The sequence below is a fragment of the Pelodiscus sinensis genome, chromosome 24 (genome assembly GCF_049634645.1).
Source record: "Pelodiscus sinensis isolate JC-2024 chromosome 24, ASM4963464v1, whole genome shotgun sequence".
NCBI classification, from domain to species: Eukaryota; Metazoa; Chordata; order Testudines; family Trionychidae; genus Pelodiscus; species Pelodiscus sinensis.
This window is the reverse complement of record NC_134734.1, coordinates 15,590,961-15,602,925: the sequence shown is the minus strand read 5'-3', so window position 1 is coordinate 15,602,925 and position 11,965 is coordinate 15,590,961. Positions and strand designations below refer to the sequence as shown.

At 47.5% G+C, this 11,965-nt stretch overlaps 1 protein-coding gene across 9 annotated transcripts in view; it reads left to right on the top strand.

Annotated features, from left to right (window-relative positions):
* The first annotated feature begins 7,163 nt into the window (after positions 1 to 7,163).
* Positions 7,164 to 11,965, top strand: part of LOC102450458 (26S proteasome non-ATPase regulatory subunit 4) — a 69,467-nt gene continuing 64,665 nt past the window's right edge. For 3 of the 9 annotated variants that reach the window (XR_012897479.1, XR_012897478.1, XM_075907813.1), the window contains exon 1: positions 7,165 to 7,547. Coding sequence is in view for 6 of the 9 variants with exons in the window: in XM_075907813.1 (XP_075763928.1) it covers positions 7,490 to 7,547 (58 nt within the window). In the remaining 3 variants the exon portion in view is untranslated. Of the gene's footprint in view, positions 7,548 to 11,965 lie in introns of all 9 variants that reach the window. The other 6 variants (XR_012897480.1, XM_075907812.1, XM_075907811.1 and 3 more) reach the window with 5 other exon arrangements.

Genomic DNA, 11,965 nt, shown 5'->3' with positions numbered 1-11,965 from the left:
CATTCAGGTTAGATATCACAAAAACTTTTGAACTCTAAGGAGAGTTAAGCACTGGAATTGGCTTCCAGGGAAGGTTGTGGAATCCCTATAATTGGAGGGTTTTAAGAACAGGTTAGGCAAGCACATCTAAGGGTGGTCTCAGTATATTTAATTATGTGGAGGGAGGGAGAGGTGGACACAATGCACTAGATGACCACTTAAAGTCCCGTCCAACCTTAAATTCCTATGATTTTATTATCTCAAATTAATGCTGACAGTCCTCTGTGAAGTAGATATTATTGCCTCCATTTTACAGATAAGGAAACTGAGGTACCGAGATGGGACATGACTTCCCCAAAGTTACCCTGGAAGTCTGTGGCAGAGATGGAACTAGCACTCACCTGGATAACAGGGATTATAGTAAAGATCCACTGTACAGGTGGATGAGCCAGGGTGAATGAAGTAATTTGTGCCTGGTGCTTGGTCCATGTAAAGTTGAAATACACTTATTATTCTTTGAAAAGTGTCTCCTCCAAGCTGGGCGTCACCGTGCTTTTTTTTGTAAGAAAAAAGGTGCCGGTATTCTGGGGCAAATTGTTGAGCAAAAAAAAACTCACGCTGGGGCCAAAATGCGGTCGCGACCCCCTTAAGAGCCACAGCACCACGCTGGGACCCTCCCCAAAAAACCACGCATCCTGAGCAGACTTCCGTCAGGAGCCGAACCACCCCAGAAAAACAGGTGCCAGTACGTGCAGGAAAAATCCCATTCCTTTTATGTGGGCTGGGAAAATAGGTGATGGTACGCCATTCCGGGCAGTACTGTCAGAAAAAAAGCACTGGGAGACACTAGCAAAGCAACAACAGGAAAGTGGCATCACCACCTGTGTACAAGGCAGCTAGAATGACCAGCGCAAAAGAGCAAATAAATGGCTTAAAGATAACAGCCCTCAACATGACAGTGAGCAACCTGCAAGCCCCTTTGGGTATGTCTACACTACAGCACTAATTCAAACTAACTTAGTTCGAATTAGTTAATTCGAACTAAGCTAATTCGAATTAGCGCATCCAGACTAAAAAACTAGCTCGAATTAGCGTTTTGCTAATTCGAACTAGCATGTCCACACAGAGTGGACCCTGAACCGGGGTTAAGGATGGCCGGAAGCAGTGCCGGCAGGGCATCAGATGAGGACTTAGAGAGTGGAGCTGTTGTCTCAGGCTAGCCGAGGGCTGTGCTTAAAGGGACCCGACCCCCACCCCGGACAGACAGTTCTCAGGGGTGCCCCACTTGCAAAGCAGTCCTGGCTTGGATTGCCCGGAGTACCCACACTGGGCACATCACAGCACTCGGCCATCAGACCGGCTGCATTTGCCGCAGGCTGCCATCTGGGGAGAGGGGGCAATTGGGGGCTGCAGGAGAGGTTCCACCCCCAGAAGCCCGCAGAGCCAGCCCAGTCCTCCCCATCGGGGGCTCGTACCCCATTCCTCCCTCACCTCCTTCCACTTACCCCTCCCTAGCCCCCATTCCTGATGTACAAAATAAAGGACAATTGTGTTCAAAAATAGAATCTCTCTTTATTGAACAAAACTGGGGGAGACTGAGAAAAGGAGGTAGGAGAGGGGAAGAGAGAGGGTGGGAGAGGGGAGGGCAACTACAATGATGAGGGGTTTGGAACAGGTCCCATATGAAGAGAGGCTAAAGAGACTGGGACTTTTCAGCTTAGAAAAGAGGAAATGGAGGGGGGATAGGATAGAGGTCTATAAAAGCATGAGTGGGGTGGAGAGGGTGCATACAGAAAAGTTCTTCATTAGTTCCCATAATAGAAGGACTAGAGAACACCAAAGGAAAGGAATGGGTAGCAGGCTTCAAACTAGTAACAGAGGATATGTCTACACTACCCTCCTAGTTCGAACTAGGAGGGTAATGTAGGCATACCGCACTTGCAAATGAAGCCCGGGATTTGAATTTCCCGGGCTTCATTTGCATAAGCGAGGAGCCGCCATTTTTAAAACCCCGCTGGTTCGAACCCCGTGCAGCGCGGCTACACGGGGCTCGAACTAGGTAGTTCGGACTAGGATTCCTATTCCGAACTACCGGTGCACCTCGTTGGTCGCTGTCGGCAGACAGGCTACTGGGCTAGATGGACCTTTGGTCTGACCCAGTACGGCCATTGTAAGCTCAGGGCTCAGGGTCGGGGGTCTCAGTGGACCACCTTGATTTTCATGCACACCTGCTCCTGAGTGGCCAGGCTGGCAGCTCTCCTGCCCTAGACGGCCACTTTCCTGTGCCTAGTGCGGAGGTCGTGGACGAGGTCCACGATGTCTGCACTAGACCAGGCGGGTGCCCGCCTCTTGCGGTCCCGGGCAAGCTCCCGGGAGCCGCCAGCCTGGTCCCGGGAAGAGGGGGAGGGATGGGGGGCATCGGGTGGCTGGCTCGAGCCGTGCCAGGTGCAGGGTATGCTAGCTGGGTGCTGGCAGGCTTGCACCTGGCATGGGCACCGTAGCCAGCCCGTGCCCCTTTAAGGGGTCCGGGGCCGGGAGGGGGGCAATAGAGTTTCCCTGGTGTTGGCCAGAGTGGCCACCAGGGAAACCTGGGGAGGGCTAGCCTCCCACTAGTTCGAATTAAGGGGCTACACACCCCTTAATTCGAACTAGTAAGTTCGAACTAGGCTTAGTCCTCGTAGAATGAGGTTTACCTAGTTCGAACTAAGAGCTCCGCTAGTTCGAATTAAGTTCAAACTAGCGGAGCACTTGTGTAGCGCCTATCAAAGTTAATTCGAACTAACATCCGTTAGTTCGAATTAACTTTGTAGTGTAGATATACCCACTGTTTGGACAGCTCTGGAAGATAAGACAAAGGGCTCCCTGAGGGCTCAGTCTGCTCTGAGCTGCATGTAAGATGCAGATTGTGGCCCAGAGTTTTCTCCTGATTTCCTGGGGCACAGCAGATGGAATTTGATTTTCTCATAAGTGCTATGAGCTGAGAATTGCCGGGTTTAAATTAGTATTGACTTTGAAGAGATGGAAAAAAACACCCTGAAAAACATCACCAGGGTCTGGTTTTTAAAATGTAGCAATACCATTGACATGCAAAATAACCACAATTGCCCCATGGTTTACTGATTATCACCAGTTACAGGACCGGCCCTTCAACCGTCTGATTATATTTTTGCTGCGTCACATTTAAGTAGTCTGCTTATGAAATCAAGATTAGTAGAAATGCTCCTTAATTCACTGGGCCAAGTGATCCTTTTTTTCATGACTGTTGCTAAAGACAGGAAGATTGGATTTGTCTGAAATCCTCACAGCAACTGTTATTCCTTCTGTGATGTAGAACCCCGAAAGCTGGCTCTCATAATTTGCTTGTAGGTGGCAGAAACTTTCTAATGCCTGCCTATATTAGAGTCATCCCAAACAGACCTATTATTACCCTGATGTGGGAAATGGTAGGATGGGTTAACAGAGATGACAAATTGGAAAGGACAGGGGTGTTAACATTATGTAAGGATTTTGTTTCAAGGCTGGTAGCCTGAGTCACCAGTTAAAATAAAGTGATGCTTAATTTGACAAGGTGGGAGCTTTCAAAACAAGGACTCTCCTCTCCTGGCAGTTGCAAAGGTCCCATTCTGTGTTGTGTTCACAGCAGAGGGTTGTATCAGTGTGAACCAGTCTTCCCTGTAAGGTGTGTGCTTGTGTAGCTGCTTGGGAGAAATTCAAATGCTGCCCAGCTGATTAGCAGAGCACCCTCAGACTGGTTTTGTGTTTCTATTGGTGGTGCAGATTCACACATGCCTCTCTGCATATAAAATATTATTCTGCACATGGATGGAAAAGATTAGAGAGAACATTGGTGTGAACATGGGTTTCCCTCATCACACTGAATCATTTACAAAGGTACTTCTAACCTAAATAGCGTTTCATGAATGATCACTTATTAAAAATTATTAAGAATTCCCTCGTGCCAATGCTATATAGGGGTTAGGTATGTGTTATTATCCACACTTTATAAGAAGTGAGAGTACAGCAGAGAGATTATGTGATTTGCTGTCAAAGACAGTATTATATAACCTATTGCACCTATAAGGCATCTTTCATCCCCAAATTCCTGGCAAAATGGGATTACTGCCTTTACCATTAAAATGCAACCAGCTCTAGGGTGGAATGCAGTAACTATTTAACAGCTCACAGTAATGCTACGTGACAGAAGGGAAGACGGATCCCATAACCAAGTGAAACTGCCGTAAGGATTTAAGGAGGCAAAATTTAATCACTCATAATTACTCGGGACTTCCTTATTTTTGAGTCAAGATCTTTAACACTGTTCAAGTATGGACCTTGCGTGCATGCTTTCACCTGGCATTGCAAGATGACATTGCACCAAGACACTATCAAGTCACTGGCATAGGATGATGCACCAAGAAGAACATTGCACCAAAAGGTGACATGCCACAGTGGCACCACATGATGATAGGCCACTATGCAACTTAACCGTACTAAGCTACAGAAGCCATCTTCCAGCTGTGGGCCATGATGAAACTGGGCCAAAATATGCTATCATAATATTGTAGCATGATGACCTGCCATAACATGACATGACAACTTTGTGTTAAAACACAAGCAATTAGTGTTGCAATCATTAAAATGTGTTGCAGCATGTCTGTGCTGACTCAGGGGCCGTCATGTAGTATTGCGACGAGCTGGTGTGATCATGCAGGTGCCATATTGATAGTCTGCATAAACAGTCTTGGTGTGACAACATGTCAGATTGACAATATGATGTCATTGCTTGTTGCCACATGGCCAAAAGTCCACACAACTAGGTATCAGGATATCCTAAGATGACAAATGGCCATTGCCTAGTAATACAACATGATTTAGTTTCTTGCAGCATGTTGACAAGAGAAAAGGCCAGGACACAACATGACACAGCAGCATGAAGTAGTTTCGCTGCTGGATTTGATCCACTGAAACAATATGATAGGTTAGGACAGAGCTACTCAACTTTGGAAGCTCCGGGGGCCACAATGATACTCTCAGCACATGCCAAGGGCCACAACTTAAATGTGGTTGTATATACATGCAAATATATGTAAATAACTTCTTTCACACTGACGGGCATGAATACAAAGATTAAGGCAAGACTACACAACATGCAGGCCCCATTTAAGTCAGTTCCGCTAATAATAAAATGCAATATTTACCCAATTTCCACCCATATGACAGCAATTTTAATAAGCAATGACAGTCCAGGAATTTAACTACTAAAATGTGTATCAACAGAAGACCATTATATTGACTACTTTTTTGTTTTGGCTCTCATTCGCAGGCCATGTCTTGAGCCCCATGTAAACTGAAACTGGACCATGGTCCTCAAACAAATGGGCCACGGGCCGCATGTGACCCATGGGCCACATGTGGCCCATGTAGCCCTGGATTAGGATGTAATACAGGAAATGTTTTAGGTGAAATGGTATTTATTCCCTTTGTTTTAAAATGGTTGTGGTTACTGGATCTCTGATGCCTCTTGATGAACCTATACCTAAAACATTAATATGAAATTTCTCATCCCTTTGACTTTCTGTACTTGGAGGCAAATAGCAGGCTACAGCAATACACAATTAAACTGTTGCAAGCTATGTCTACACTGGCGGCTTCTTGCGCAAGAACTCTTTTGCGGAAGAATTCTTGTGCAAAAAATCTTCCACAAGAGCACGTCCACACTGCATGTGCTTTTGCACAAGAGCATCCACGGGAGTGTGGACGCTCTCTTGTGCAAGAAAGCTCTGATGGAAATTTTAACCACAGGGGCTTCTTTCGCAAGAAATTCATGTTGCCTGTCTACACTGCCCGCTTGTGGAAGAGCTCTTGCGCAAGAGGGATTATTCCTTGTGGGGAGAGGAATAACTCTTCCTGAAGAAGCCCTGTTTTACAATGCTATTCTGTAAATTTACTTGTGCAAAAACGCTCGTGCAGTGTAGACAGCAGGCAAATTTTTGTGCAAGAACAGCTGTTCTTGCGCAAGAAGCTGCTGGTTTAGACATAGCCTTGTGGTTTAACTAGCCTTGCCACACATTTTGCTAAAAAATTATTCACCAATCATAGGAATTTAGTACATCCCACTATGAAATAAGGATTAGACTCCTAGGCAGAGTCAAGTAGAAAATTAATTCTTATAAACTGCAAATTCCAGATCTCTCAATTCAGCTAGCACCATGGCAAAGTCAGAATGTAACATGCCAAGGCAACATGACACTATGGCAATGTGATGAGGCCATGGCTTAGGATGATGCAGTGAGGTCAGCGCATCACTCAGTAAGAGTGGGATGAGGTCAGGATATGAAGCACCATGGCAATGCAATAAGGTCAAGATATGAGGTGGCACATTGAGATCAGGGCATGATATGCCATGATAAAATAAGGACACGAGGCGCGATGATGTGAGGTTAGGCTGTGACATGCCATGGTGGCATGGTGAGGTCAGGCTGTGCCATGGCATGACATGATGAGGTCAGGACATGAGGTGCTGCAATGAATGATGTGATGATGTCAGGACATGAGTTGCCATGGCAATGCAGTGTGCTCATGCTGTAAGATGCTACAGTGACATGGTGAGGTCAGGGCATGTTGTGCCAGGAGAAGGTGAGGTCATATTAGGTGCTTGCAGTGAATGAGATGGCAGTGATGTCAGGACGTGAGGCGCTATGGTGATGTGGTGAGGTCACGTTCTGTGAGGCCGCAGTGGCCCAGTGAAGTGAGACCATATCATGGTGTGAGATGATGAGGTCAGGACATGAGGTGCTGCCATGCATGATGTGATGATGTCAGGATATGAGTTGCCATGGCAATGCAGTAGGGCAGTGCACTGCACCAGCTTGGTGAAGTCAGGCCATGTCCTGCCATGACCTGGTGATGTCAGGACTGTGCTACAGTAATATGATGCCATGATGACGTCACAGCATAAGGTGCCATGGCAACGGAGTGAGTTCACAACCCCCACAGCAACACAAATGAAGTCATGAGGAGACATGTTATGTTACCATGGCAACATCCCAGGATCATGACGATGTGCCCGGGCCAACCCCTTGACATCAAGGCTGGAAGGGGTTGCTCTAGCATAGTCTTTGTGGGCTCCACCAATGTCATGTGACCCATGGCGGCCTCCATGATGGAGTCAGCCCAGCCCCTCTCCCGTGCGCATGCGCTGCAAGCTGCCCCGCGCCTAGCAGCTCCCCGCTGCGTTTAGCAATAGCAGGCGGTGGCCGCAGCCGGGAACCTCATCGCTGCCCCCTCCTATCCGCGCTGCGTGGTTCGGTCCGGAGCTGGCCGAGCGAGTCCAAGGCTTAGGGAGAAACCCGCCCTCTCTAAGCCCGAATGGTGCCGTCCTGAGCCGCGAGCGGAGCGGGGCGGGCGGCACCAAGTGAGGGGCCCGGGGGGGGGGGGGGAGTGTGTGTGTGTGTGCAGGGGGGAGGAGGAGCAGCTGCCGGCGGCCGGAGGAGCAGGGAGAAGCTCCAAGATGGCGTCGGCCGGCCCCGAGTCCGGGGGCAGCAGCAGCAGCAGCGCCGGCATCGCGGGTAAGAGGGGGGGGGGCCTCCTCCCAAGGGGTGAGGGAGGGGCACCTATGTGGAGCCGGGCGGGGCGAGGCCCCTGCATGGGGGGGGGGGGGAGCTGCCCCTCTTCCAGCTGCCGCGCGGCTCTGCTCCCCCCCCCCCCGCTGGACCAAGGGGTGTCTCGCCGCCCCCCCTTTCTTGGGCGGTGGGGGCGGGGGCTCCTCGCCACTGTCGGGGGGGCGGGCTTTGCCCCTCCCCCTTGTAGGGGGGCTGAGGGCAGGTGATGGGGTGATGCCAGGTGGGGAGGCAGCCTGGCTTCTCCAGGCGCCTTGGGACCCCGCTGGAGCCCCGGCTGCTGTGGGGGTCCAGGAGGACCCGTATCTGAGAAGCCCAGGCCAGGACTCGCGGGTGGGAAGGTTTTGTCGCTGCTAGACCTCAACGAGAACCGTGATTAACTCGGAGCAGGACCAGAAACCCTGTTGACAGGAGCTGGAAGCAGCGCTGAGTGCCATTGCCAGACTTTCCAGGGGAGGCCAGTAATAATTAAAAAATGGGGCTGTGGCAGCCAGCCACCCCTGGGAAAGAGTGGGGCCACATTTAAGGGTTACTTGTATCTCCATGTGACATCTTCAGAGCACTCACAGACAGTAATTTATCACTGGGGAGTTACAGAATGATACTCTCTTTTTACAGGAATGGGGTTGGGTCTGTAATAACAGGCCAATCCAAACACCTCTCTATAGCCTCTGGCTACAATGCAAGTTAACTTTTAAAAGGCCTAAAAAAACCTAATAATTTAGCTGTACCTTAAAGACTAACAAAACATGTAGATGGTATCATGAGCTTTCGTGGGTGCAACCCACTTCTTCAGATGCCTTTAGTTTACATTCTAATCAGTCCACTCTCTGTCATCCCTCCATTTATGTGTATCCTTAGTTTCTCTGCACAGGCTTTATAATCTTTCCACTTTCTGCTCTTCCACTTTACCCATCACTTATGGTTTTGCCTGCACTAAACTACTTCTGAAAATATCATAGAGTGTAGGATATTTCTGTAGACAGGGCCCTGACATCTTTGTCACAGTGTCGTCTAGAGTTGTTCTAAGCAGCATTGATGATAAAAGTCAAAATGCTGTCTGCTTAAGTGTTCGCACTGTTGCTGCGACTTTACCAAAAGTGTAGACAGGCACAGGCTTTGGAACAAGTGATGGCCATTAAGTCTTTGGCTGTCTTATGGGTTTTAAGATATTATGTTCTTTAACCAATTTGCAAATGCAGGTTTAGAGTGTAACTGATCCCTCTGTTTCAAATGATAAAATAGTTTTCTTGTGATCTTATTGCTGTGCCATTGGAGGATGCAAACTCTGGTTCTGAATTCAGCAATCATCTTCTTGAGGATTTAAAGGTATCTTGGTTCTCTCTCCAACAAAACCACTGGTCTTGACATACCTGCAAGTTTCTCAGGCTCCAGAGGAAGTATAGTTCCTCAGGCAGAAGAAGCATAGCAGTTGGATATTAAAAATAGTTGGATATTCTTAGCTTGGACATGGAGAGCATACTCAGTCTCTCCTCACAATAAACCACTAAAACCACTTAAAGATTTGGCATGGTTTGTTAGGACACTGTCCACACTTTAGAGTGGCACGTGTTGCTATTTACCGTCTGGTACATTGCTCAATTACTGGTTTCTCTCAGCATACATAAAGGGGATGAGTTTCTGAAACTTCCATCCTTTCCTCCTTAAAGTTCAGTCATACAGAGTTTCCTCCACCCTCTCTGCATGACATGGAGATGTATCTCTTTGTTTGTTTTTTTAACTATGTGTGGAACCACCCAAGAGGATCACATCTTGTTGCTTTCACTTTGAAGTGGGACAGCATGTGCCAAAATTACTAGTGTGCATTCAGCAGTGTAACTAATCCATAGATGTATATCCAACTGAGTTTCATTGTAACCCTCATTTTGGGCCTCTCTCAAATCTCCAGGCTAACCTAATTTTGAGAGTGGAGGCAGACTTTTTCTGACAGATTTGAAGTGAATTGCATAAGGGAGTTCTGAGCTAAGGTACCATAAATAGTTACCTACAACAATTCAACAAACCTTTTAAGCTTCCCCCTTTGATATAGGCCTCCCCCCCCAAAAAAAAAGAAGCATAGAAAAAGATAACTTGTTTTCTTGATCTTGTCTAGTCAGAATCTAATACACAAAATGAAAGATTAGTTGAATACATTCCACATAAAGATTTTAAATACCTGAGAAGTAATATCTTAAAACAGAACGTCCAAATGACTATTGGAGTCCTTGGCTTCAATTTTATAGTTTCTTGTTTTTTCCTCACAGAGTTAAACTTCAAAACCGAGGATGGATTGATTTAAACCACCATGTGAAAAGGCTCAATTTAATTTATACTTATGAATGAACTTTTCATTTTTACTTCAGTTATTTTTTTATGAAGGGTTCATTCTCATTGTTTGATATCACAATTAAAACATGATTGTGTACAACTAAGTAGGGATGTAATATTTAGTCAATTAACCAATTAAATGATAAGCTAAGGTTAATGCTATAGACTGCATGCACTCCCCCCCCGTACATTTTTTAGCAGGCTGGCCAGCAGCCTGGCTCAGTCCTGGCTTGCAATGGGTTCAGGACCTACCTCTGCTGCAGCTCTGCATTTAAAGTGTATTAGGAGCCAGGTGGGCAGGCAGCCCGGCTCAGTTCTGGCTCGCTCCAGGTCCGGGAGCTCAAACCGCCCCCCAAGATGGGCTGCTGCCACCCCACACTACTGCTGCTTTATCAGAGGCAGCAGCACGGGGTGACAGGCAGCCAGTCCGTGAGGGGAGCTGGTTTTTAAACTGGCTCCCCTCACAGACCAGCTCCTGCCTGGCACCACAAAGCAGCAGTGTGAAGTGGCAGGGGCTCCTCAGGAGTGAGGCAGGAGTGCACTAACTGCCAGCCCTGCCCCCAGGAACTGTAGAATAGTCCACTAACCAATAAGAATAAATGAGGTTACTCAACTATTCAGTTAACCCAATATTTAATATCCCTAGTGAGGAGTGAAAGACAGGACTATGCAGTACTTTAAAGACTAACAAGATGGTTTATTAGGTGATGAGCTTTCGTGGGCCAGACCCACTTCTTCAGATCAAATTGTGGAAGAAAATTGGCATGAGATAATGATATTAGGGGTGATAATTGGGGAAGCTAATATAATTATCTCATAGACACTAACCTTCCCCCCTCTGTTCTAAAATCTGATTTGGCTATTTTATTTGTGTTCTTTTTTTTTTTTTTTATTGTATCCCTTTGGTATATATGGTCATGCCAATTTTCTTCCACAATTTGATCTGAGGAAGTGGGTCTGGCCCATGAAAGCTCATCACCTAATAAACCATCTTGTTAGTCTTTAAAGTGCTACATAGTCCTGTTTTTTGTTTCTCCTCAGTGTGGTTGTGGATTTTACTTCTCACTTTTGTGCAGCACTTGACTGATTTTTTTTTTCTGTGCGTCAGCAGCCCCCAACCCAAAAAAGGTTCCCTCTCTCTGCTGTATATGAACACTCTTATTCCAGAATAAGAATGTTTATTTTGAGTTAGGGATGTTAAAATGTGGTTAACTGACTAGTCAATAGGCACCTCCGCATTCCTCCTTTGAAACGTACAAGAGCCCCAGGAGGCTCTTGTATGTTTCAAAGGAGGAATGTGGAACTCTGCTATAGCCCCGGGATCAGTGGGAAGTCCTGCTGACTCCGGGCTGCATGCGGTTGCCTGGTTTGAAATGGAAGAGTGTCCCCAATCGGGGGGGGGGGGAGGGGGGAGGTTTGTGCATTTCAAAGCCATGGAGCCTGGGGTCAGCAGGGGACTCCCCAGCTGGCCCCAGGGTTCTGGGGAAATGCTGCATGAACCCTTGGATCAGCTGTGGAGTCCCCAGCTGACCCCGGGCTCCACGGCTGCCCCCTTTGAAACGTGCGGAGGCGGCAGTCCCCAGCTGACCCTGGGTTTTGGGGAAATGCCATGTGGAACCCGGAGTCAGCTGTCCCCAGCTGACCCCAAGCTCTACGGCCCTCCGGGTGTTTTAAAGGGGCAGTGCCACTGCTCAGCTGAGCTGCAGATTGGCTGTGCGGCAACAGCGGCTGCCCCTTTGAAACGCTGCCTTGGGATTTCAAAGCGACAGCGCTGCACAGCTGATCCCGGGCTCAGCTGGGCCAGTGCTGCTGCTTTGAAGTACCTCTTCTCCCCCCTTTGCTGCTGCTTATCTCATAGAGGCAGCAAGGGAGGGAGAATTGACTAGTCAACAGACTATCCAATAAGCAAATGTTTATCGGATAGTCGACTGGTCTTTAACATCCCTATTCTGAGTTATCATCACATGAATTAAGCTAATTTGGAATAAGGACCCTCTTATTTTGGAATTAAGGCTTATCTAGACATAAACCACTACAGT